This window comes from Ambystoma mexicanum, chromosome 3q (assembly GCF_040938575.1).
Source record: "Ambystoma mexicanum isolate Mex_15411 chromosome 3q, UKY_AmexF1_1, whole genome shotgun sequence".
NCBI lineage: Eukaryota > Metazoa > Chordata > Amphibia > Caudata > Ambystomatidae > Ambystoma > Ambystoma mexicanum.
Window position 1 is genome coordinate 288,359,302 of NC_090926.1, and position 23,115 is coordinate 288,382,416.

The 23,115-nt window shown below is 46.0% G+C and overlaps 1 protein-coding gene across 2 annotated transcripts in view; it reads left to right on the plus strand.

Moving 5' to 3' along the window:
- Window positions 1-20,602: 20,602 nt before the first annotated feature.
- The window catches only part of GDF11 (growth differentiation factor 11), an 853,308-nt gene continuing 850,795 nt past the window's right edge, over window positions 20,603-23,115 (plus strand). For both annotated transcript variants that reach the window (XM_069653801.1, XM_069653802.1), the window contains exon 1: window positions 20,603-21,314. In XM_069653801.1, the coding sequence (XP_069509902.1) occupies window positions 20,912-21,314 (403 nt within the window). In that variant the 5' untranslated portion in view covers window positions 20,603-20,911. The remainder of the gene's footprint in view (window positions 21,315-23,115) is intronic.

Below are 23,115 nucleotides of genomic sequence, written 5' to 3' on the forward strand. Positions count from 1 at the left end.
GGTGGGAGGCAGGCTAACTCAGCATTTGGAGAATTGGCGGGGCATAAGCTCTGATGCTTGGGCACTGCAGACAGCAGCCCACAGCTACTGCTTCCCCCTTTTAGGAAGACCCCCAGATTGTCCTCCAGGAGGCCAATCCTTGAGGGATCCGGATCTGCTCCTCCTACAGGAGATCTTTACCTTGTTGGAGAAGGGTGCGACAGTCAGTACCTGTGGCGAAGAGGAATCAGGGTTGGTACTCTCCCTATTTTCTAATCCCCAAGAAGGACGGAGGATTACGACCCATCTTTGATTTGAGACACTTGAAGTTCCTCAGGAAGGGCAAGTTCAAGATGGTAACCCTTTCGCAGATCCTTCAGTCCCTTCGGCTCCAGGATTGGTTGGTGTCATTGGACCTTCAGGATGCTTACTTTCATGTGCCCATTCATCTCAAACACAGAAAGTACCTGAGGTTGGCATTCAGCGGTTCTCATGATCAGTTTTGAGTTCTTACGTTTGGGCTCACCCATGCCCCGAGGGTCTTCACCAAGCTTATGGCAGTAGTGACAGCAAGTCTAAGGAGAGAAGGGATTCACATCTACCCCTATCTAGACGATTGGCTGATCAGAGCTTTTTCTCCTGAGCAGGCTTAGAATCTTCTCAGTCAGAGTTGCCATTTCCTCCACAAGCTAGGCTTCTCCCGGAATTTCAAGAAGTCCCACTTGACACCATCACAGAAGCTTCCGGTTATTGGAGCGGTCCTGAACTCATCCTCTGGGAAAGCCTCACCCCCAAGTTTAGGATTCAACACAGAAGGGGAAAAACAACATTTAGTGCAATAACCATAGAAGAGGTAAACAAAGCCATCCGCGAACTCCCTACGAATAAAGCCCCAGGCCCAGACGGGTTCACTGCATATAAAGACATTATAGCTCCGATACTCACAGACCTATTCAACACCTTCAAAGAAATGGGCAATATAACCCAGTCCATGCACGAGGCAAAAGTATTGGTCTTCCATAAGCAGGGAAAGACCCTCAGCTTCACAGCGCCTACCGCCCGATAGCGCTAATCAATCTAGATGCAAAGCTATTCACAAGAATATTAGCCAACAGACTTTCACAGGTCCTCCCAAACCTGATCCACCAGGATCAGTCAGGATTTGTCCCGAACAGACAGATCCACGATAATATTAGGAGAATAGTCCACCTGGTAGAAAAGATGGGGATCACTCACTCACCAGCCATTTTACTAGCCCTGGATGCAGAGAAAGCGTTTGACCGCGTTGAGTGGTCACTGCTATTCCGCATACTGGGTAAGATGGGCGTGGGGAAAGACTTCACAAAAATGATACAGGCCAATTACAACTCCCCAAGCGCCCGTGTAGCCGTGAACGGAGGGCTATCCGTAAGATCCAGATTGAGAGAGGGAATAAACAAGGGAGTCCCCTCTCACCACTTCTTTATGCAATATTTTTGGAACCCCTCTTGGCGCGAATAAGGGACATGCCGGACAGGGACATGGCAGGGCACCTTCATAAGATAGCTGCATACACGGACGACATGTTGGTGGCTTTGGGAGACCCGGAGAAGTCTCTACCGACCCTCCTGCAAGAATAGAGCCTTTTGGTCACCTCTCCTGGCTGAAGATCAACAGACAAAAATCAGAAATACTCATACTGGCGGGAAATCGAGCCTCTATCCAAAAACAAGCCACAGCCTTACATCTAAAGGTGGCAGTTAATGGGGTCAAATACCTGGGAATCACACTGATGTGGGATGTGGAGAGGTGGAATACCATGTCAACTTTGTGGTGGGGCCGAATAGCGGCAGTAAAAATTACCATTCTGCCCCCGAGTCATGTACCTATTTCAGGCATTACCGATTACAGTCTCAGCACCATACTTTAAAGCCCTGACAAAAATAATAATGACATGCATATGGAAGAAAAAGGCCCCCAGTGTGTCGAGTGCAGTCCTCACGGCACCAAGAATGAATGGGGGTTGTGCCCTCCCTCACTTCTGGAAGTATTATGAGGTAGCCCAACTATGGGTCCTGAAAGAGTGGATTCCGGGAACGTCCCAGAAAATATGGGCAGCCCAAGATAAAGCGGTAGCGACATCCAGTCTCAGACACCTACTATGGACAGGGAAACAATTCAGGCACCCAAACTTACAAATCAGCGAGGTAATGAAGGCAACACTAGGCATATGGGAGAAAGCCACACAGAAAGTGACACTAACTAAAGACCCAGCCCCCTTCATCCCAATGTTTAAAAACCCAGAATTCTACCCGGGTATGGAGGAAGGCCTATACCAGAAGTGGGAAGATGCATGTTGTAAAATGGTAGGCGACATGTACCAAGCCCAGGAAATAAGGTCCTTTTGAAGATTGCGCAACACAGCTGGGCCTGACCACAAACGATAAATATGAACAATTAAGCCACTGGCTCGGATCCCCATGGATCAAATGTGCGGCAACAAGGGCGTTAACTCCGTTCGAATCATATATTACTACACACACAGGCACAAGGAAATTCGTTTCTGACACATGTAGGTTCCTGAATGCCCAAACAGAGGAGGTAAAATGGCAAAACATAAAGAGGTGGGAGAACACGCTAAAGGGCAACCTCTCAAAAGAACATTGGGAACACATTTGGGAGGCAATGCCCAAACTCACGAGGGCTATCCAGAATAGGGAAATGTGGATGAAGATAGTCTTACAGTGGCACTACACACTGGAAAGAATCCACAAGATGTATAAAACAGTCCCAAATAAATGCTGGAGAGAATGTGGAGTGGAGGGGGACTGGAGACATATATGGTGGGACTGCCCTGCCATTCAACAATTCTGGGGGAACGTCAAAACTCAAATGCAACAGATGTTTACGGGAACTGAGGGCTTGAGGGAAGAGGTGTGGTTGTGTGGACTCTGGGACCCCCGAGAGAAACTACTGACAAAGACACAGAGATGCAAATTCATGGGCCTGCTTATAGTGGCCTGGCTGGCTATTGCCCAAAAATGGAAAGAGAGAACACCACCTTCAAGAGTCGAATGGTTAAAAAGAGTGTGGTCGTACATAGTAATGGAACGCATCACGTATAATATACAAGGGGAACGTCAGAAATTCATAACAGACTGGGGCACTGCTCTAGACTACTTACAGAGCGACTACATGGAACAATGGTGCCCACATAAAATAAGGATTTTGGACGTATTTCATTAGAGGAATTAAGGACATATTTCAAAGCTCAGAGTCACCTAAATAGATACCTTTCGGAGGGGGGGAGCGGGTTGTATTATGTTCCTTCATTGTATGAAAATTCAATAAAAATATGTTTTAAAAAAAAGGACAGGGTAGTTCTCGCAGGCACTGATGAGGAAGGCGGAGAGTGGCGCACAGTCTTGTGCATCGATCCAACCTTATCGCTAAGGTACGTGTCTGATGAGCAAATTTTCGAAAATGGAGACACAGGAGACATGGTTTTTGAGGTTGGGGTAACTTGCCAGATAGTGATAGAGTAAAGGGAGTACCACAGACCATGTTCATCGTTAGAAATACATAACCATATTGGAAGGAGGATTTGGAGAAGGTGCCCGATCATTTATGGACTAGCAATCCTTATGATGTGGGGCTGTAAGTGCTGGAGCAGTACGGATAAAATTGAAACCTGCTGTGATACTACCATGTGTTAAGCAGTACCCCATGTTTTGATAGGCTGACGTAGGGATTTAGAAGACCATCATGACATTTTTGGAACAAGGTCCTTTCGCGTGTCTGCTAACTCACACCTTCACAATTACCCCACCATCTAGATTCTTGTTGCTGCTCTTCCATGCTCGACGCCATAGTCACCCGACAAACCCAGTTTCTATCCACCCTTGCAACCAACACCTGCATCCTGCCTCCTCCCACCCCCTCCGATACACTTCTAAGAAACCTGTTACTCGTAAAGAGCCTATAACATCCAATCAATGCCCAGATATCCCTGTGATGCCTCCTTACAGTGCAACAAACGTACAGAGCTCAAGGCTCTTCCCAAACTGCACGCAGCTCCCACGCCAGTGAATGCTCTTACACCCTGGCTCCACAGCGTAATATAACAAATTAGTCCACTTGCAGCACCAATGACCATACCATTCCTGCACACACGTAATAACTCATCTAACCCGGAATTTGCATACACCAAATACTCAAGGCCCAAGAGCTCACCTCACACACGCCAAACCAAGACAACTTGCAATGCCATTATCACCAAGGACAACAATCCTCCCCAGCCCTCACCATCTTCAGAAATGGAAAGCTACTTGAGGGCGCCCTCTGCGCTCATGGTCCCAATCAGGCCTACACTACTGCCAAAGGCTGCTTCTTGCCTTAAAAGCTCCTGTGTCATTATTGCTTTGGAATCTTTATCCACACATGCCACCAGCCAGCCACCTATCCCACGTCAACCACTTAACCATAAAGGAGCCACCCTTCCCTGCTTGGGATCCCCTGTCTTTACAGACTCTGAGCCAGAACTTCCGCTCATGTGCCTCCCACCCCGAGCTAACGTGCCCTTCACTAGGAGATGGGAGACATGCTAGACATGCTAGACTTAGCACTCAAACCATCTCTCCCCCTACCGCCCAGTACTGATGCACATCTGTCAGTGCCCCATGCCAGCCCACAGTCCCAAGCTAAACAGCCCAATGCTCTAAAATCTGCACTAATTAAGGTATGCTCTCCAGGTGCACATGCTATTGATGTCCACAACCTCTTATAGATGCCCAGGTTATCCAAATTGATCGTAGGTTTGGCAGATTCTCCCTCAAACCCTCAATGATGTTCTATGAAGGAAAAATAGTACCTAAATTGATCTATGGCCTAGAATTAAGATCGGATAATTTATGTAAAATCTTGAACAGAATTGAGGGGAAAATTTGGAGGTGAATACTTGGCGTGCCTAACGCAATACCTATCTCAGCTATTCGCTTTGAGCTGAGCTGGGAGCGGTGTCGCTGTGGGCTCGGGTACAATGGGCTTCGCTTGTCCTTTACTCAAAAATCATTACACCCATCTCCGACTCACTTTATCAACTAATGAACTGAAACTTGGACAACTCCTCTGTACTAAAGGCCTTTAGAGTTTGGTCAGAGCACATTTTAAATGAGATTGGGATGTCTGTGGAAACACTGATCTTGAACTCTGTGAGGACAAAGCGAGCCCTATTTGATTATGACTGGTTTCAGAATACTGATGTATTCCACTCCTATCTGTCGATAAGTCATTTGACTCATGAGCATAGACGAAGAGGAAGTTTGACTAAGATCCGATTAAAATTCCCTAACCACCATTATAGAGGTATACCTTTGAGTGTGAGGTGGAATGTGCTCCCTACTAGGGAAATACAACTCAGGAGATCCCTTATTACGGTGGACCTATCTTCCTGCAGGTTCTGTATGGCAAAATTGGAAACCTTAAGGTATTTGGTTCTTGAATGCCCTTTCCTACAGGGTTTAAGAGCTAAGTTCCTGAAACCACTAGCAATTAATCCATATCTCTATGATGAAGACCTGATATGGAAACACTGTCTTGAAAACTCCAATATTCAGGAAGGGCTAGCTCAGGCTGGTTTTATCATTTCTTTGCACCTGTAGGTTTGATTAACTCAAATGAAGATAATGGACATACCAATCTTTGCTATCTTACTTTTTTCTGTTGTTTTTAAATTTACTCAGATAGTCTTTGCGAAACATTTATGTATAACTTCTGAAATTATTTTATTTGAACTATCAGCAGATTCATTCTACTTTTAATTTTATTATTGGTGGTATTTTCTTGATGTGAATGTAACTGCTGATATCTTCTTTTTATATGTTGTGCTAAACGTCATAGAGTTATCTGTTCTTTTATGTATTTTGTGATGATGTGGACATTTTTTGTAAAGGTTTAAATTAACCAAATACAATTTTTTTTAAAAAGAAAAAAGAAAATTGATGTCCACAACCTCTTATTGGAACACCACCTTGACATCCTTCCCACCGCAGAATTTTGGCTACAAAGTGCCTCAGGCCCATTTCTCTCCCTAGCCACACCCCCTCATTGTACTATCTTTAGAGCGGACTGCCTTAATGCCATAGGAGGAGGTGTAGCCCTTAAAGCCAAATCCTCTTTACAGATCAGATCTTCACCCATTCCTACTACCACTGTATTTGAAATGCTGCTACCTAAGCTCACCACTAATGCCCAAACCACCTACAACTGGCTTCTGCTGTACTGATAATCCAACAGGTCTAATCTCCATGACCTCGAAATCCCCTTCTTGATCACGCCTCTCATGAAACCTACGATCAAATTCATTATCCTGGGTGACCTCCTTCTTGGCTTCAACGACGCTTCAGACACTAAAGCATCCACTCTTGCACTAGCCTTGGAGGATATGCATTTCAGACAATTGATAGACTCTCCTACCCACATTAAAGGACGAATCTTAGATTGGATTCTCACGGCCAATGCTACAATTGACATCACAACCATTAGCGCAATACTCTGGTCTCCCCACTTCCTCATTTACTTTAATCTCACCCTCGTCACACCTCTCATTGTGCACCCACCCACACTGAGCACAGTGCCTGTCCGAAACACTCGCAAACTGACACATGAAGCACTGAAGCCAATACTCCTGGCATCTCACATTTCCTCCTCCCCACCCACCAACAAAAACACCCATGACATTGTAAATCACTACCACGCCTGCCTCCTTTTTGCCATGGATCACCATGCCTCTATCATTGCCAAAATACCCAAACCTCACAAGCCCAATGATGTCTGGTTTACTGAGGGGCTTGTAAACTAAGACAGGAAAAGAAGAGCCCTCAATCACATATACAGAAAGCATCCTTCCCCTAGCAATTGCAAATACCTCACCACTGCCTCCCACTCGTAAAAGACAGCTGCAGTTACCGTCAAAGCAAACTCCTACAATGTGTGAATACCAAATACAGTCTCCAATACTAAAGAGCTATTCTCCATCCTGAGAGAACTTGAGACCCCCATCCCTATGATCCCTACAACCCTCACAGACAAAGTCTGGTGTACTACCATACAAGACGCCCGATAACACAAAATTGAGACACTGTGTGCTAAAGTTAGTTAAAAAAAAGCCATGCTCGCAGCTTAAGCCCCCACACGTACTTGATGTCCCCAGTGCGACCCCTGTGCCTCTTCCCGCCATTCAAGTTCAACGAAGTCACGCAAGAGCAGGTTCCATCTACCATTCTATCACTAAAACCTTTGAATTGCAAAGGTGACACATGCCCCGATCATATAGTGAAGCTCTGTGCTCCTACTTTGGCTTCCATCATCACGGCTTTTCCAACTCGTCCTTCCTGGCCAGCATTGTTCCGTCAAATATCAAGGCAGCCTGGGGTCACCCTACTCCTCCAAGAGCCTTTCCTTCATCTTTCCATTCCCACTAACTACTGCCCAATTACCACTGTCCCTTTTCTGCTCACAATAATTGACCGGTTAGCTAACGCACAAGTCCAACAATTCCTTGATTATACCCACCTGCTCTGAATGAGACAATCTGGGCCCCGCCCAAAACATAGCACGAAAACAGCCCTCCTGGACCTGAAAATCCAAATGGACAGTATCTGAGACTCAGGCAACGTAGGTACCCTCCTCCTATTAGATTTATCCACAACATTGGACCTAGTCAACCATAACACCTTATGCCAACACCTCATTCATCACTTCCATTTCTCACCCAAAGCCACTTAATGGATAAAATGTTTCCTCAGCGAACAGACTACTAGAATTTTCATTGGCAAGGCTGCGGCAGACACCACACTTCCGCCATTAAGTGGCCCACACCCACACTTTACAATACAAGCCTCTATTTGACATTCTAGACTCACGGGGGTTCATCTACACCAATTTTGCAGATTACACCAAAATACTCATCCCCATCACAGGTGACTACTCTCTGGACACTGTCACAATTAACACAGTGTACAGTACCATACAAAGACACTTGGCCTCATTCAGACCCTGCCGTTACGGAAACAAGGTTGCTGGTAAGCTTTCCGGCACCTTTGTTTCCGGACCTGCATAGTACAGGTCTACCTCCCGGATCCGCCGTGCCTGACAGGTCTGACCCTTTCGGGCACAGCGGCACCGGTAGGCAGTACCGTCACGTAAGCACTGGCACCGTTAACAACAGTGCCGGTGCTTCCGTGTCCCCATTCCCATAGAGTCTCATGCGACTCTATGGGAATGGGGAACAACATTTTACCGGTGCCTGACTTTTCCGGCCGCCGGGGTTGTAATCCCCCGGTGGCACCGGGAAGTCAGGCGACAGTAAATATTTACAAGTCCGGCTGCAACCTGCCGATAGCACCGGCACGGTTACCGCAAGACCCGTAATGAGTCCCACTGTCACAATTAAAACAATGTACGGCACCATACAAAACTGGGTGGCCACTCACAACTTGTGCCTAAATGACAATCAAACTGAACTCCTTGTTGGTGGCTCCCGTTACCGGCAAAAAACCTGACACTTCATTCACCAGTGAATATATTGATGGTACTTTCATCCCAGTCTTGAAACAGGGGAAAACACTTGGTGTACACATGGAAGCAGAGCTAACCATGTCCAGGCGTATCAATGCGCTAGCATCTACCACTGCCTACACCTCCAGACTCACTTCACTTAGCAGGCAATTCCTTTCGCCAAGCAGCTGCCTCACGCTCGCACAAGCATTTATCCTTTCCAAACTGGATTATTGTAACCTGTGCCTCATGTGCACCTCAGCAGCTAATCTGGCTAAACTTCACCTTCTACAGAATAAAGCCCTATGCGCCGCCCGAGATTCTACATAACTGGGGAATCCAACAGTTTTACATTGCCTTGTGCATGGTGTCCTGAAGAAAGTTTGGAGGGATAAATCATATTCTGAACCGATGTATGACACAGTTTGCCCCCCGAGCCGGAAACACAATGGGCCTCATTCCGAGTATGGCGGTAAGGGATAGCGGCCACCGGTAACGAGACCGGTGGCGGTGATCCCTGACCGCCATACTCCGAGTTCCCTTTGCGCCCTCGCCCTTAACGCCTGCTTTGAGCAGGTGTTAAAGTCGAGGGCGCAAAGGGGCCTCCAAGCCAATAACGGTGACCGTAATGAACGGTCACCGTTATTTGCATCTTCCCCATTCCCATTGAGCCCTATGGGGGCTCATTTGGGAATGGGGAAGAGCCTTGGTGAATGAGGAATTACCGCCCCGCCAACCTTGGAATGGGGCGGTAATTCCGCCATCCAGCAAGGCGCTGCCGGTCCGGGTACGGCGTCAACCAAGGCGTTAATAGCGCCATTGGTTAGCGCCGTACTCGGAATGAGGCCCAATGTGTCGACCTGTTTAGTGTAATTCTTTGTCACACTGTTACTAACCTCACGTTTCGGCAGGGTATATATACCATGTTCATCAGACCCTTAAAATAGGTCATGCAATACAGTCGCCCTTAGTGGGTGTTGTGATGTATTATTAAATGTTGTATTGTGTACATGTTAATGTTTGATATATTTGTTGATACCAACTTTGAATAAATAATTTTTTATTTATTTCACAAATACCTGCCTGACCATGTATATTGTCAAATAATTCTGTACAATACTTTCTGTAGCTGTTATCCATCCACTTACTTGTGGAAGGGTGGGGTAGCCTGCACTCACCTGTTTTTTGCTCATATACAGGAGAAAACAGCAAAGAATCTGTCAGTCTACACCAGCCACAGTTGCTCGATGGGCCCTGGTCTTCGTCTGCACTTTCATTAGATGCTGGCATGAGTGGCGTTTCCATGGGCCACACCGAGGTTTTTCGCAACTCTGTCTGCTGTGAAGGTATGCCCTAAGGATTTGCAATTCATTCCAACAGAGAAGAGGGGAGCGAACGAAAACCTGAGACTGTTATTGTAAAATACAAAGACAAAATGTGGACTTAAGATGAATATTGGGATGGATGATTATATGTTTTTCTAATTTTTCTTGTTATTTGGTTCTGGCATGACGGACAATATGAATGTGAATATTTTTTATCTACTATTGCAGAATTTGATAAAGTATTATTCAGGTCACAAAGAAGTGCTGATTTTGACTCCAGGGGCAATGATAATGATGTAAATTCAGATCCAATAGTGGATGCACATAGCTTTGTAGCAGATAATGTTTGGTATAGACACATGAGGCGGGTGGGAAGAGAGAGATCTGTAGGATCTTGATACATCTGCTCTGTAATACCCCATGCTTCTGGTGTCCCTAGAATATTTATTCCAGACAAGATAGATTTAGCAGAGGCACTGTGTCTTGGTGCATCTTACCTTGTGCATGGTCCGAGGGAAGTTCCTAGGGCAATCAGTGACAGTCTCTATCCTACCTGTTGACGAATGTTCGGCCATAGATCCTAAACAGCAGAAGAATGCACGTTATATGCAAAGAGTCTAGTTGTGCTTGGAAGGGTCCATCATAGTAAATAATCAATGGGAGCAAGAGGTGAAGAGTTGAAGAGCTGGAAGGGCATTTTCAGAAGAAGGGGTGGCACAAATCAATTAAGAGTGGAAATGCCTGGGAAAAGTACCTGAAATATTTGACAAGGGTCAATGAGCCGGAGAAACCTGTTTATATGCAGTTACTCACACATTCATCTGTGTGTTTTAAGGGCGATGGCATGGTGCCATTTGGCACAAACTTCTTGATGTGCTTTGGTCTTGTGGACATTTCTCTTATGGACAATTGCCTCTAGCCTGGCGAGGTGTGTGCAGTCTCACTATGCTACATGTGCCTGTCCATGTGCTCATGAACATTTGGTACTTGCCCGCCTGATGCCCAAAGCCACATCTGTACCCCTGTGTCCTCATATTTGGAGAAACCAGTGACTTTGTTTGATCATGAAAAAGAGGAACCGTTGAAATGGAACAAGCAGTCCAATTACATCACTGCAACATCTCCAGAAGCCCTGATGAACATTCCTGAGCAGTATCGACTGCTCAGCCGGACTGAGGAGTGGCATCAGGTCACCCGATACAAACTTGTTGTTTGTGAATTCCTCTGAATCAGTTTTCCGTGCAATCAAAGAACACCTACGGGCCTTGAGGTTAATTTCCTTGCAAAATAGGTACATCCTCGACCTCCTTACAGCTATGGAAGGGGGAGTGTGTCACTAAATTGGGAGTTTGTGTTGCACATTTGTACCTCCCAATGATTCAGAAAATGGAACTTTGACTCAGACAATTGTCGTGTTTCACAAGATTAGGGTGGTCATAGAGAACGAAGCAGAAATTACAATTGACCCTTGGTTGGACTTGGATACCGTCTTGGATGAGCTTAGCTGTCAAGATCTTAATGCCAATTTTTGTCTTTTTCCTCATTATCTTTTGTTCTTGTCAGATGCTCTTACTCTACTAAGATGCCAAAAGTAGCTGTCATGATGACTGTAACCCTATCCAAGGCTAGAACTACTATAATTTTATATCCCATGGGCACTGTGAAGGCATAATGAAGCAAGACAGACAACAGATTCACATGACTTAACAAAAGGAGTTTATTTGTCTCAATTGTCAGGATGAATTAAGGCCTAAATTGCCTTACGCTAAGGTGGTATTTCCCTACCTAAAGAAACTAAGGATAGTCCGTGTCAGTAAGTTCAACTTAAAAGTCTTTCTGTGTCCAAATCCTATACTTGCCCTCACAACTAAAGATATACAATTTATAGGGATGTCAACACCAAAAGAAACTTATGTTCAAAATAAGGTTATGAGCTTCTTCCAGCTCTGGCTTGTTTTAGCTTCCCTTTCCCCATTTTCACAATAGTTCCAAAAGGTCTCAGGTTTCACTTCCCTACGTTCAATACAGTTCCAATAAACCTTGGGGATCCCTTCCCCAAGTTCTACACAGTTCCAAGAAACCTCTGGGTTCCCTTCCCCAAGTTCAACACAGATCAAAGATATCTCTGCCTTTCCCTTCCCCAAGAAGGCAGCTCCTCCAACAGAACCACAATCAATTCAAGTCTCTTGACTTTCAATGATACTTCCAGTTCCACTTTGTACTCCTTTAAATTCTTGAATAGTTTAAAACAAATTATTTCTTTCACTTCAGCACTTATTATACCAGACAGCCTTGTATCTTGACTTTCCTTAGTTCTTTCTTTTGTAGGGCCTATTCGTTCTAGGCGCAGGTGTCGGACCTCGCGGTCCACCCATCACAGGTAACGCAATCAATAACCCATGGCACTTTATTGGTTTCCTTTGGCCAACACAGGGTTTCTCCCTGCACCTGTGTTAGTCAGCACTTTTGAAGTAGCTTTCTCCTTAGCCGTCTCTTGGCTTTGCCACAACTTGCATTTCCTTCATTCTTTGGTGTTCTGCCTTTTCTACCACCTTGGTTTTACTTTGCCCATTACAGTTTATCAACTTGTCTTTCGCACTTGCTTTTCACTTAATTCTTAAGTGCTCATTACAGGCTTTCATTTTGTTCACAAGTGGTTCTTAACAGTTTTCACTGCGTTCATAACTGCACATCATTCGTTTTCCACTCATTCTGCATTTTTACATAATTTCCATATCTTTTCTTTAGTTCGGTATTCAATAGCTGCCGTTACATTTTTAAAAAATGTGCAGTTCGAGATTCAATATTCTTCCATTTGGCCTCAAAACCCCATTCTTAAATGTTTCAGTTCAAACGGTAATAGCAACTGTCCGATTCCCACCCCTGGAGCACCCTGGTACGAGTGTTCCCTTTCTCACACTCGCTGGTGCTCAGACGCTCCTCTGGGTGTCTCCTTCCTGCTCTCCTGCTTCCACTTGCCTCCCAGGTATGCATCGGGAGCTCCAGCGAGGAGCGGTTGCCACCTTTGAACCTCGTGGAAGCGGCCTACAGCAACTCAGAGTCCTCTGTGTTCCCCAGCTTCAGCTGGACACATGCGGCACAAGGAACTGCAGGGGCTTTGACCCTCTGCAATACACAGCATCCTCTCCACCAGTGTAACGCTCACCTGATTCCCGCAGAGGCGCCGGTCTTGACTGGGTGAATGCCGTATCTTCAAAGGTGATGTGTAACACACGGTTGGCTCTTTGGGCTGGACCTCTGTGCACTGTATGTCTGACTCGAAGAGTAAGATGTCTGAAAAAGAAAATATGGGATTAATGAACTGGGGTTATTGGGTGCCTCTCTCCTCTTCCCTTTCTCTTCTCCTGTAGAACCCCAAAGGTTAACGCCCTCACCTTAGGTAAGTGAACGCCGAGCTCTCCATCTGCCTCGGGGCAGGGTGCCGTAACCAGTTTCTTCACTGGATAAGGGTGCAGGCCTCTTGACCTCAGAGGACTGCTGTCCGTCGTTAACTGCACGAACGGTCAGTTCTGGGCACTTCAAATGTCTTACAAGTCTTTTGTAATGATATCTCTTGTTTTGCAGGGTTCCGGCGATGGCGGATGGCGGGCTGATGAGAGTTGAGGATCGAACCCGCGTGAGGAATAGAAGCGCCTGGAAGCACGTAAGTAAGCGCTTGTAGCCTGCTTCACGATGCGCACTAACTGTCCCTTTTATCTTGCAGGTACAAGTTCGGAGCTTAGAGAAGCTGAAGGGTGCTGGAATACCCACTGGATTCGGCGTGGGAAGGATTAATGGCACGTGAGTAATAAAGTTGCCCAATGTCTTTAAACGCACCTTCTTTTGTCTTTCAGATGCGGGATGCAGCGCCGAAGGCCTCCGGAGCGTGCGAAGAGCTGGTAAGCTTTTGTCTTTCAGATGCCGGAATGCAGTGCGAAGACCTCCGGAGCATGCGAAGAGTAGGTAAGCCTTTGTCTTTCAGATGCCGGAATGCAGCGCGAGGCGTTGGTGACAGCCGATGGACCAGGTAAGAGATGCGCTGCCACTGAAGACCGTAGTGCTAACCTGTTCTTTCTTTGTCTTTACAGGTGCTGCTGAAGACTGGATTCCAGAATGGTAAGCCTTTGTTCCCTTAGGCCCAGGATCGGAAGCAGAAGACACGATGAGGGTTCTGCTGCAGAGAATGCAGAATAACGCAAAGCAAGATTCATCCATCGGGTGTGGTTTAAATAGCCTCCTGTAGTGCTTAGGTGTCTCCTTCCACAGCCTCGCCTAGGTAAGAAAAGAGTTCCTGCTTTCCAGAAGAGTTCCAGTGTTCTGAACCTAGGTAGTGGCTCCTGCCCCACCCAACAGGAAAAGTAGTCCCAAACAGAAGAGGATCAGGGGCTCAACTGGCAGGTAAGTAAGCAGCATGGTCTGCTGCAGGTAAGTCCACCCAAGCATTATGAGCCCGGTGCTTCCAGCGCTGGGACTGGGCATCTTTATGAGCCTGGTGCCACTGGCGCCAGGACAGGGTCCAAAAGGTCCCAATTGGGACTGGCTGGCACTCGGAACCGGGGTTATGGGTCTGCTTCCAAGGGAGTCGGGCAAGTCCTGATCTTTTGGAAGCAGAGATCATGACAACCAGCCCCTCTCCAGCCTGCTCCTCGCCTCTGCATTCTTGTCATCAGGCAGGTTCATCCTTCTCTGCCGGTCTTTCCATGTATGCACCTGTGGCCTCTCATTTGGCTGCAGGTTCAAGTCCTTTGCCTGACCACAGTTGCATCAATTCATGGGACATGCCTGACTCTCGCATTGGTTTTCCTCCATAGTCCTCTTCCTCGTCTCAGTATCAAAGTGGTGAAATTGACTAGAAGTGTGCATCACTCCTAGTTGCCTCTTCCTCTTCCCAGTCTTAAAGGCATATGTGTGTGGGACAGTTGGGGTGTATGGAAGGGATAAAGACTGACAATACCCTACAAATGCGAGGCGAGGGTTATCCTCATAAGGGAAAGAGGGATACCATGTCTCACCTGTAGGCATCCTGTCCCCACTCCCCAATGTCCCGCCACCCACGTGATCCTCCCACGCATCTCCACCCCCAGGGTCCGGATCACAGAGCGATGGCCTTTCCCTGGACACCTCAGTGGAAGATCCAAAGCGAATAGATGGGAGAATGCCCTCAGGTTCCTCACAGTACTCATATGGAAGCTGTCTTGTGCCCTCCACCAAATTGGGATAATTGTGTGGAGCAGTGGGTAGATTGCAGAAATTATGGCGGGACGAGTTGGGTTTGTTCAGCGGAGGAGGATGCCCATAGTGGAACCAATGTGAGAGATGGTTGTAGGGTTTTATTTCCCAGAGAACACAAAATGTTTTATTAGTTAATGTATTAACTAAAGAGGGGAATGTTGGGCTGGTAGATAAAGCTCCAAATGGGAAGGAGGGATTTGTGTTGCACGCGCCATATTGGTGACTGGGGAGACCGCAATGTTGCGATTGAGCATGTATCTAGTGTAGTTAATAAGGCAGGGATAAGTGTTACTTTTAGTGTTACCTGGTGTTAAAGTTGGTACATTTTAGATTCACACGTGTGCAGCTAGATAATGTCAAATCTGCTGATGTAATATAAACACATTGAAGGTGTGGTGTGGCATGTAGTGCCTAAAGCTGGGCAGCAAGGAGCTTTGTTTGCGCATGTGAGATAGATCTGTAATGGAGAAACCACTGTGAAAGGACCTAGTAGTCTTGAATATACATGCACAGACATACACACATGGAGGTCTTTAAGGACATGTGTTTGGAGTACATGATAAATATACAAATCTGTATGATGCAAGTCCTCTCAGAACTAGGGATTGTGCAGGTCCAGAAGACTGGTGCGGCGAGATGAACTCTGTGTGACTGGGAAACTGGTTGAGCAAGCTTGAAGTTTGAGGAAAGGCAGCGGGCAGCTGCGATTATATCAGATGTCCAGCTATGGCCAGGCTTGGGTTTTTATGACTTGGTACTATTGTGGAGAGGAGATGCAATCTGTTTAAGTACATGGGAGCCTGGGAATGAGACAATGAGAAACATTGTCCAGGGAAGTCCGGCCATCTGGTAGAGTCAGTTTGGAACCGAGTAATAAACCTGGTGCAGGGGATGTTTTCGATCAGGTTCTCAGGATGTGCCCAGAGGTCATGCGTGCTGAATTGGTAGTTGTATAGATTAGTGTGAAATAAGGACGCCAGCAAGCCCGGACGGATAAGATATTTATAGCCAGCTGAAAGGGAACTTGTTTGTTCCACCCCCTCCTCTTACAAGTGTCCTTGCAAAGACAGTGTGCATCACGTCCGGAGTTAGAGGTCCCCAGCCAGTTGGAACTTGTAATGAATTATGTTTTTGTGTGAATGTGTAACTATGCAATAAGGTCATGACCAACTACGGAAATATCCCAAAAAGGGTTATGCTGAAAGGGAATGATAGTTAAATATGTGTGTCCAATGTGAGTGTGGGAATTAAAGGAGATTACATTTCTTTGTATAGGTTTGGCCAATCGTGTGGGGGAGATGATTTGTAATAAAAAATGTGGGAGTGTTTTAACTGTTGCGAAATGTTTAAAAGGTGTAAACTTGTGTGGTTTGAGGAGACTGAGGTTAGTTTGATTCCACACCGTCATCTAGCTCCTCCTGGCCATTTGTACAATATACTTGCTTTACGGACAAATGTGCACTCGCTTCTTAAGAGGTGGGCCTACTTTGAGTTAAGGTGATCAGAGGTCCATCCACACGAGCCCTATTGTTTTACAGTAGAACACTGAAAAGGAAGAGAACAGGAAAAGGTAGACTTCCTTTCCCGTTTCCCAATAGGTGCTGAAGGAACCAGCAGCATTAAGGGAAATACATGTGATGAATCTGATGGTATCATTACTCCTTTTCTAGCCGTGACCTCCTCCCATGTTGCCAGGGGATGGTAGCCGCTACCTGATCCTAACCCTGGGGGTGGCTATATGAAGGAGGATCACATGGGAAGTGTCATGGCATCGGATGAGACATTGTATCCCCCTTTTTCTTCTGGGGCTACCCCTCCCATATCTAATGCCATAATGGCATATTGTTACACCTCTCATTATCCACCTACAAAGGTTATTGAAGACCCTTTTTCAAGACCCATAGACCACCCCTCAAAATCTGACCTGCCTTGTAGGATTTGTGAAAACATCTTCTCGGACTCCACAAACAAATCATCCAGGACAGACTTGCCCTTAAGCACCATTAAAAGTGCCTGTTCGAGAATGGTCTTCCATTCCCATAACTGCCAAAATACTGAAACGAGGAAGAGGAGCTAAGTGATGCCGAGCAAAGGAGACCACGAGCACCAGCCACGCTGTAGTTGTTGGGACCTCACACCTGTGGCCGGGAACTTTAAACAGCAGACGCCGTGTGTTGAGGAACGCCGCTGGCGGGCGAAAGCTGCTTCTCTCAGTGCAAACCGAGATGCAGAGGGTCCGGAAGAAGCTTTGTGGAGCCGACCAGCTAGAGACCCACGAGAAGGTAAGCTGCTCAGGAAAGAAGAAATGCTGAAAGAATGCCAGAAAGCGACAGAGGGCACCTTTGTTACTGGTTGACTGTAGGAGAAACCAAGCACGCCTTTAAGAACCAGTGAGTCCGAATGGGAACAGTGGGCACCTTGGGGCGTATTGGTGACCGTGCCATAGGTATATGATTGTGAACAAGGCAAACGAGAGAGAAGGAGCGAGAGAATGTTCTGTAAAAATGGGAAACTAACCCAAAAAGAGAGACTTTCAACTTTGTCCATGTATGCAGTACACATTTATAAGAAACCATGACAAAACAATGTATCAAGCAGATATATTACGAAAGAAAGCAAACAGGCAGAACTATCAAGTTTGGAAGTGTTCGCAGAGCCCAACGTGTTTAAAGAAAGCCCTGGCAAGGGAGTATACCAGGATGCTGCAAGTGGGTGTTAACCAAGGAAAAAAGGAGCGAAGACCTGGCAGGAGAGTACACCAGGTATCCCGAGAAGATAAAGACAAGCAACCAGACTGTTTTGTGTATCACTTGTTGTTTGTAATTGACCAAGGGAAGCAAAAGGAACTACTATTTGTGAAGAGCAATCCGTTGTAAGGGAACCACACTCTGGAGCAAGGATCGCTATACTTGAAAGACTTTTGTGTTGGAGTTATACATTTTCCTTATGAACATTTCCAAACCACTCAAGGCCAAAGGCATTACCCTTTTCAACTTAGAGTTTATTTTGTTAGAGTGTGAGGGTCAGAATAGAACTTTGGACAAAGGACAGTTTTTGCTTTGGACATTCTAACACTGACAGATCCATAGTTTTGGTTTTAAGTAGGGAAAGACCTCTTAGAGCAGGGACAGAGAGGCATTTTCCCAACCCCTTGTATTTTAATAAAAGTCTTTGACCAAAAACATGGCTCCCTTGTGTCCGAGTTTAATTACTGACTCCTCACATTAGATAGAACTAAAGAATTTAGAAACTCTCCTCTGCTTTTTGTAACCTTTGAAGGAGCGAATAAAGGCTCTCCAGCATCCAAAGGGACACTTGCCAAATGGGTCGTAGCTTGCATTTTAGAGTGCTATGCCATTCAAAATGTGCTTTAACCTGAAGATTTGCATGTTCATCTGGTGAGGGCCAAGGCAGCGTATGCTGCCTTCTAAAGGCACATCCCTGAGGACTTAATCTCAAATGCTGCTAGTTAGGCTGGTTCCAAGGCAGAAGCCCAGCTTGGACAAACTGTCCTGAGGAACCTATTGACCTAAAAAAAATAAGTTTGGAAGTATAGAGGAAAAGGGACGGGACATAGGAGTAAGAGAATATTACTCACTGTAGTGACTGCTGTACTCAAGTCCAGTTTCCCCTTTCCTTCATATGCCCAACTTCTAATCCCTAAAAAACCTTTACTTCCTGTCAGAGTCTGACCTCAGTGGGTGGAAAAGACCTGAAGGGCAAGGCCCGGAGGCGGAGCTTAGGGAGGTAGGACCTGATGCCACCCACGTGCAAGGCCATATCTAAAAATAAAAAAGTCCCCATTTTTTGTTGTACTACAAAAACCGGTTGCATCCGGTAGGACGGAATATCACAGCTCTCAACCTCTCAAATCCAAAGGGCGTTTGAAAACACACAATTACGTGTTGTGTGGGTGAGAGCCCACACTATGGAATGGACAGATAAGGGACTTGGCAGGTGAGTGAGCACTTTCCCTGGTTTGGGGGTGTTTGACGGTATGAAAAGTGATTGTGTCAAACTGATTGAAAAAAATAGACTGCATGTGATCACTTTTCATATGATTGAACGCGCTTAAACCAAACCACCACGCACCCACCACCCACCATCCCCCTACCCTATTTACCTCTTTCCTACCTGCCTGGTGCACTTCAGCCCTGCAGCATCAGATCTGTCCGACTAACGCAAGCCGGATCCGACACTGCAGGGTCCCTTTTAATTTTTTTTTCTGTCCCCTGCCTCTAATAATAAGGAAGCGGGGGACACCCCTGCAACCGCCCGAGGCGAATACATACCGAACATAGGGAGCGGGGGACACCCACCCAACCTGGCTCCACATGCTCATTATGTATTAGCCTAATTGTTTGGTTTAATTCGATCAAATGTTACTGACCAAATTCGGTCAAATGTAACATTGGTCAAATAAAACCGAACAATTATACTAATACCCTTTGCCTGGCAGTTGACACCCGCCAATAGCGTACTAGGAGTACATCATTTGCTACGGTAACATTTCCTTATGGCTCTGGAAAGTTCAATCCTGGCACTTCTGCGCAATAGAGTCGCATAGCATTTGCACAGTTTACCTGCACTATTGCTTGGAAGCTGACTGGATCCGATGTTCACATGGGCGGATCACTTTAGTAATGATTATTTCCTGCAGCAATGGGTATTTCCTCAGAAGACACTAAAAAGGTGTAAATTGGACTGGCGATTTTATTAGCAATGCAATGTGTTTGGGGTCAGTTAATCTTCTAATCCCAATGACACGGATACTCTACATAGAGCTGTGACCGTTAGAATTGTTTCAGGTTCCTTTGCTGAAAGGTGAATGGGTTTATGAGAGCGTGTCCCCCCCTTCATCTGAAACCATCCTAGATATCAATGCTATCGAGCTAACTTCACAGCTTCATAACGTTTAGTACCATGCACACACACTGACCAATTATTATGTCTTGAGCGTCTACCCAGTGGTTTGACGCTGACTTGATTATAAAGAATTAAAGGATTAATGGATAAATATGTATCCTACTCACGTTGATTATAGTTGATTCTAGTGTTTTTGTGCAAAGTTTATTCGTTTCTGGGGCACCGTGTGATCTCCGGCACGTCTTGTCTATAGAACAGTAGGGTACACGTCTGCACGCTTAAATGTTTCTGAAACTATACTTATTAACTGTATTTTTAGGTAAATTTTAACCTGAGTGGATATCTGAAACGCAAATATGCACTTTTACAAATGCAACAGGTTTATTAAAAACATACCCGGGTAAATCGTGCAGAGATTAACGACACGTGCTTGCTTCCTCTATAGTGTTGTACTGCAGCAGATGCATATCTTAAAATTAAAAAGAAATGTCTCCTCCAATGAAGAGAAAGGCAATGAAGAGAAAGGGGTGTGTGTGCTGGTCAGTCCGGCTGCGGGGGAAAAGGGACATTGTGTCTTTAAGAGCCGCGAAATCACCCCCACCCCTCCACCCCCAAGCTCCTTGTTCAAAAGTAAGTGCCCACATTTGAAACTGACACAGAGAAACTGAAGCTGGAATGTGATACACGAAACTCTGCGTGCTCCCCTTTCCCTCTCTCTCTCCCTCTTTTAACTTGGTGACAGGGCCTTGAAGGACTCTTTTGTTATCCCTTCCACCAATCAAAGCTTTTTACAACAGAGATCAGTTGGGATATAAAAAGGGGGAGAGTCATTTTGCTTTTGCGGCCACACAAATATTCCTTCAACTATACCTCTTGGCGTCACATCCACAAAAGCATTTGATGCTCAGCACCGGTACGAGCACACATTTGGATCTGTAAAGTGGAAGAGCGGAGTACGGGCGCCGCTGCTGGCTATGTTGGTGCAAAGATCCCCCTTCTTCCTCTGCGCCTTGGTGCTGTCTATGGAGTTCTCCAGAGGTGGGGATGAGCCCGTCCTGGACAAAGGACCCCCTCCCGAAGAGGAGTCGCAGACCAGCGAAGGGGAGGACCAGGACTGCCCGGTCTGCATGTGGAGGAAGCATAGCAAGGAGATGAGACTGGAGAGTATCAAGTCGCAGATCCTGAGCAAGCTCAGATTGAAAGAAGCGCCCAATATCACCCGGGAGGTTGTGAACCAGCTGCTGCCAAAGGCACCCCCTCTGCAACAGATCCTGGATTTGCACGACTTTCAGGGGGATTCCTTCCCGCAGGATGACTTCCTAGAGGAGGACGAGTACCACGCAACCACTGAGACTGTCATCAGCATGGCCCAGGAAAGTAAGTGCCTCTTCGTTTCATTTCAAAGCTCTCGTGCAGCCGAGTGACAGATTCAGATTGCCGTGTTTCGGAGACAGTTGTGCAGGGCGAACTGGTAATGTGATCGCTGGCGGTGATAAAATGGCTCGTGTCGCGTGCAACCAGTTAAGCGCTTCACACTCCTGTGTTTCTAAGCGCTATGATGACAGGTGTTATTGTGTCCAAGCCAGCGGGACTCCTTTATCCTTTGTGGAAAGATGAACGCCTGAAGGAACTCGATGACTTTCGGTTTTCAGTAGTATGTACACTGCCATATTAGAGCTATAATCCCATGCCAATGGTAGACATACGCTATAGAAATAGCATGTTACTATATTGCGCCTGTTAGTTCTTCAGCTGTACAAATGCAAAACGTGTATAATGCACAGCTCTGGCAACGCCGTAGTCTCGAAGTTGCTGCCCAATTATGTGGTTTGTGGCAGAAATATCTTAATCTGCACATGTTCACTTTTTTAGTAATATTAAGATATAAGAAATCATCGTTTGTAAGTGTACGCTATGAGATTCGGGAACCTCGAGCTACTGTTGTATACGCTGTTAATTAGTGTGGACAGAATTGTGTTGGTAAATGTTATCTGTTGGCTGTACTGATTTCAGTTATGATGCGGACGGAGAGTGTCTTATGATGTGCTCGAGAAGTCCTGCAGGCATGCTCTCTAGCAGTAATATTTACCTTTGTGAGGGTGGGGGCGAAGGATTCGCTGCTTTATTCTCCTGTCTTCAACAATCTAACCAGAAGAAGGTTTCTCGTGGAGTGACAGTACCCACCGATGCCAGTGTGTTCGGATAATGTGTCAGAAGAATATATTTCCTGTAAACATAACTTTTAAATTGTCCAGTATTGGAGATGGGATTGGTCAATTTACTTAATTGCAGTGCATTTTTAATTACCACCGTAATTGTGACATCGAAATAATTGCAGTATACTTGCTATGCTTAACTTGTGGCTGCTTCACTCACTTCAGTCTCAAAGTTGTGTGCCCTCTTAATCCTTCTAATACGCCACCAGCATTAAGCATTCATATGCATTACCAGTGAGTTTCCAGTGGCACCACACTAAAAATATAATTTGAAAAAACGGGGGCGCTCTCGGTTCAGGGAGGACCGGCGAGACAGCTCACTCCAAAGAGATGTCACGTATCATATTCTCCTGCCGCTGTCATAATGCTCTTTAAACTAATGCCAGTCACTGCATCGATGTCGGGTGGACGAAGGAGTGAGTCGTCCCAACTGAAATTTGGTGGTGTTACTGCAGATTGCAACGACGTTCTGAGGCGTGCGCTACTTCACGACTAATTTGTAACAGACATACATCCAGGGCAGGCTGTATTGCAACTATGCATGTAGAGCTTAAACCCTTTAACACCAATAGAAGAGCTGGGACATGTTTTAGTTAATCGTACCTGTATCTGGAAGGAGATCAGTAGCAGCGGACCTATGGGAATGTATATTGCACAGCACACGCTTTTCAGCGTCTCACGAGCATCACGTGAGCAGTTCGTCATTTCGGGATACATATCTGACATTATTACTCGTAGATATGTCGACACGAACATATACGTAGTTTTACTGAGGTGTTCTTTTGCCATTTACACGGTTGTTAAATTTTGAAAGCAGGTATTTAAAAAACTCGTTATCAATGAAAATGTTCTGTGCGTGCATTTGCAAGGTCCGCCGAAGATGATGTGCCTTTGTCTGCAGTGTGTACCGTATTTCAGCGGGGTACCCATGGTCACTGAGCGTTCAAGACACCCATTGTTAG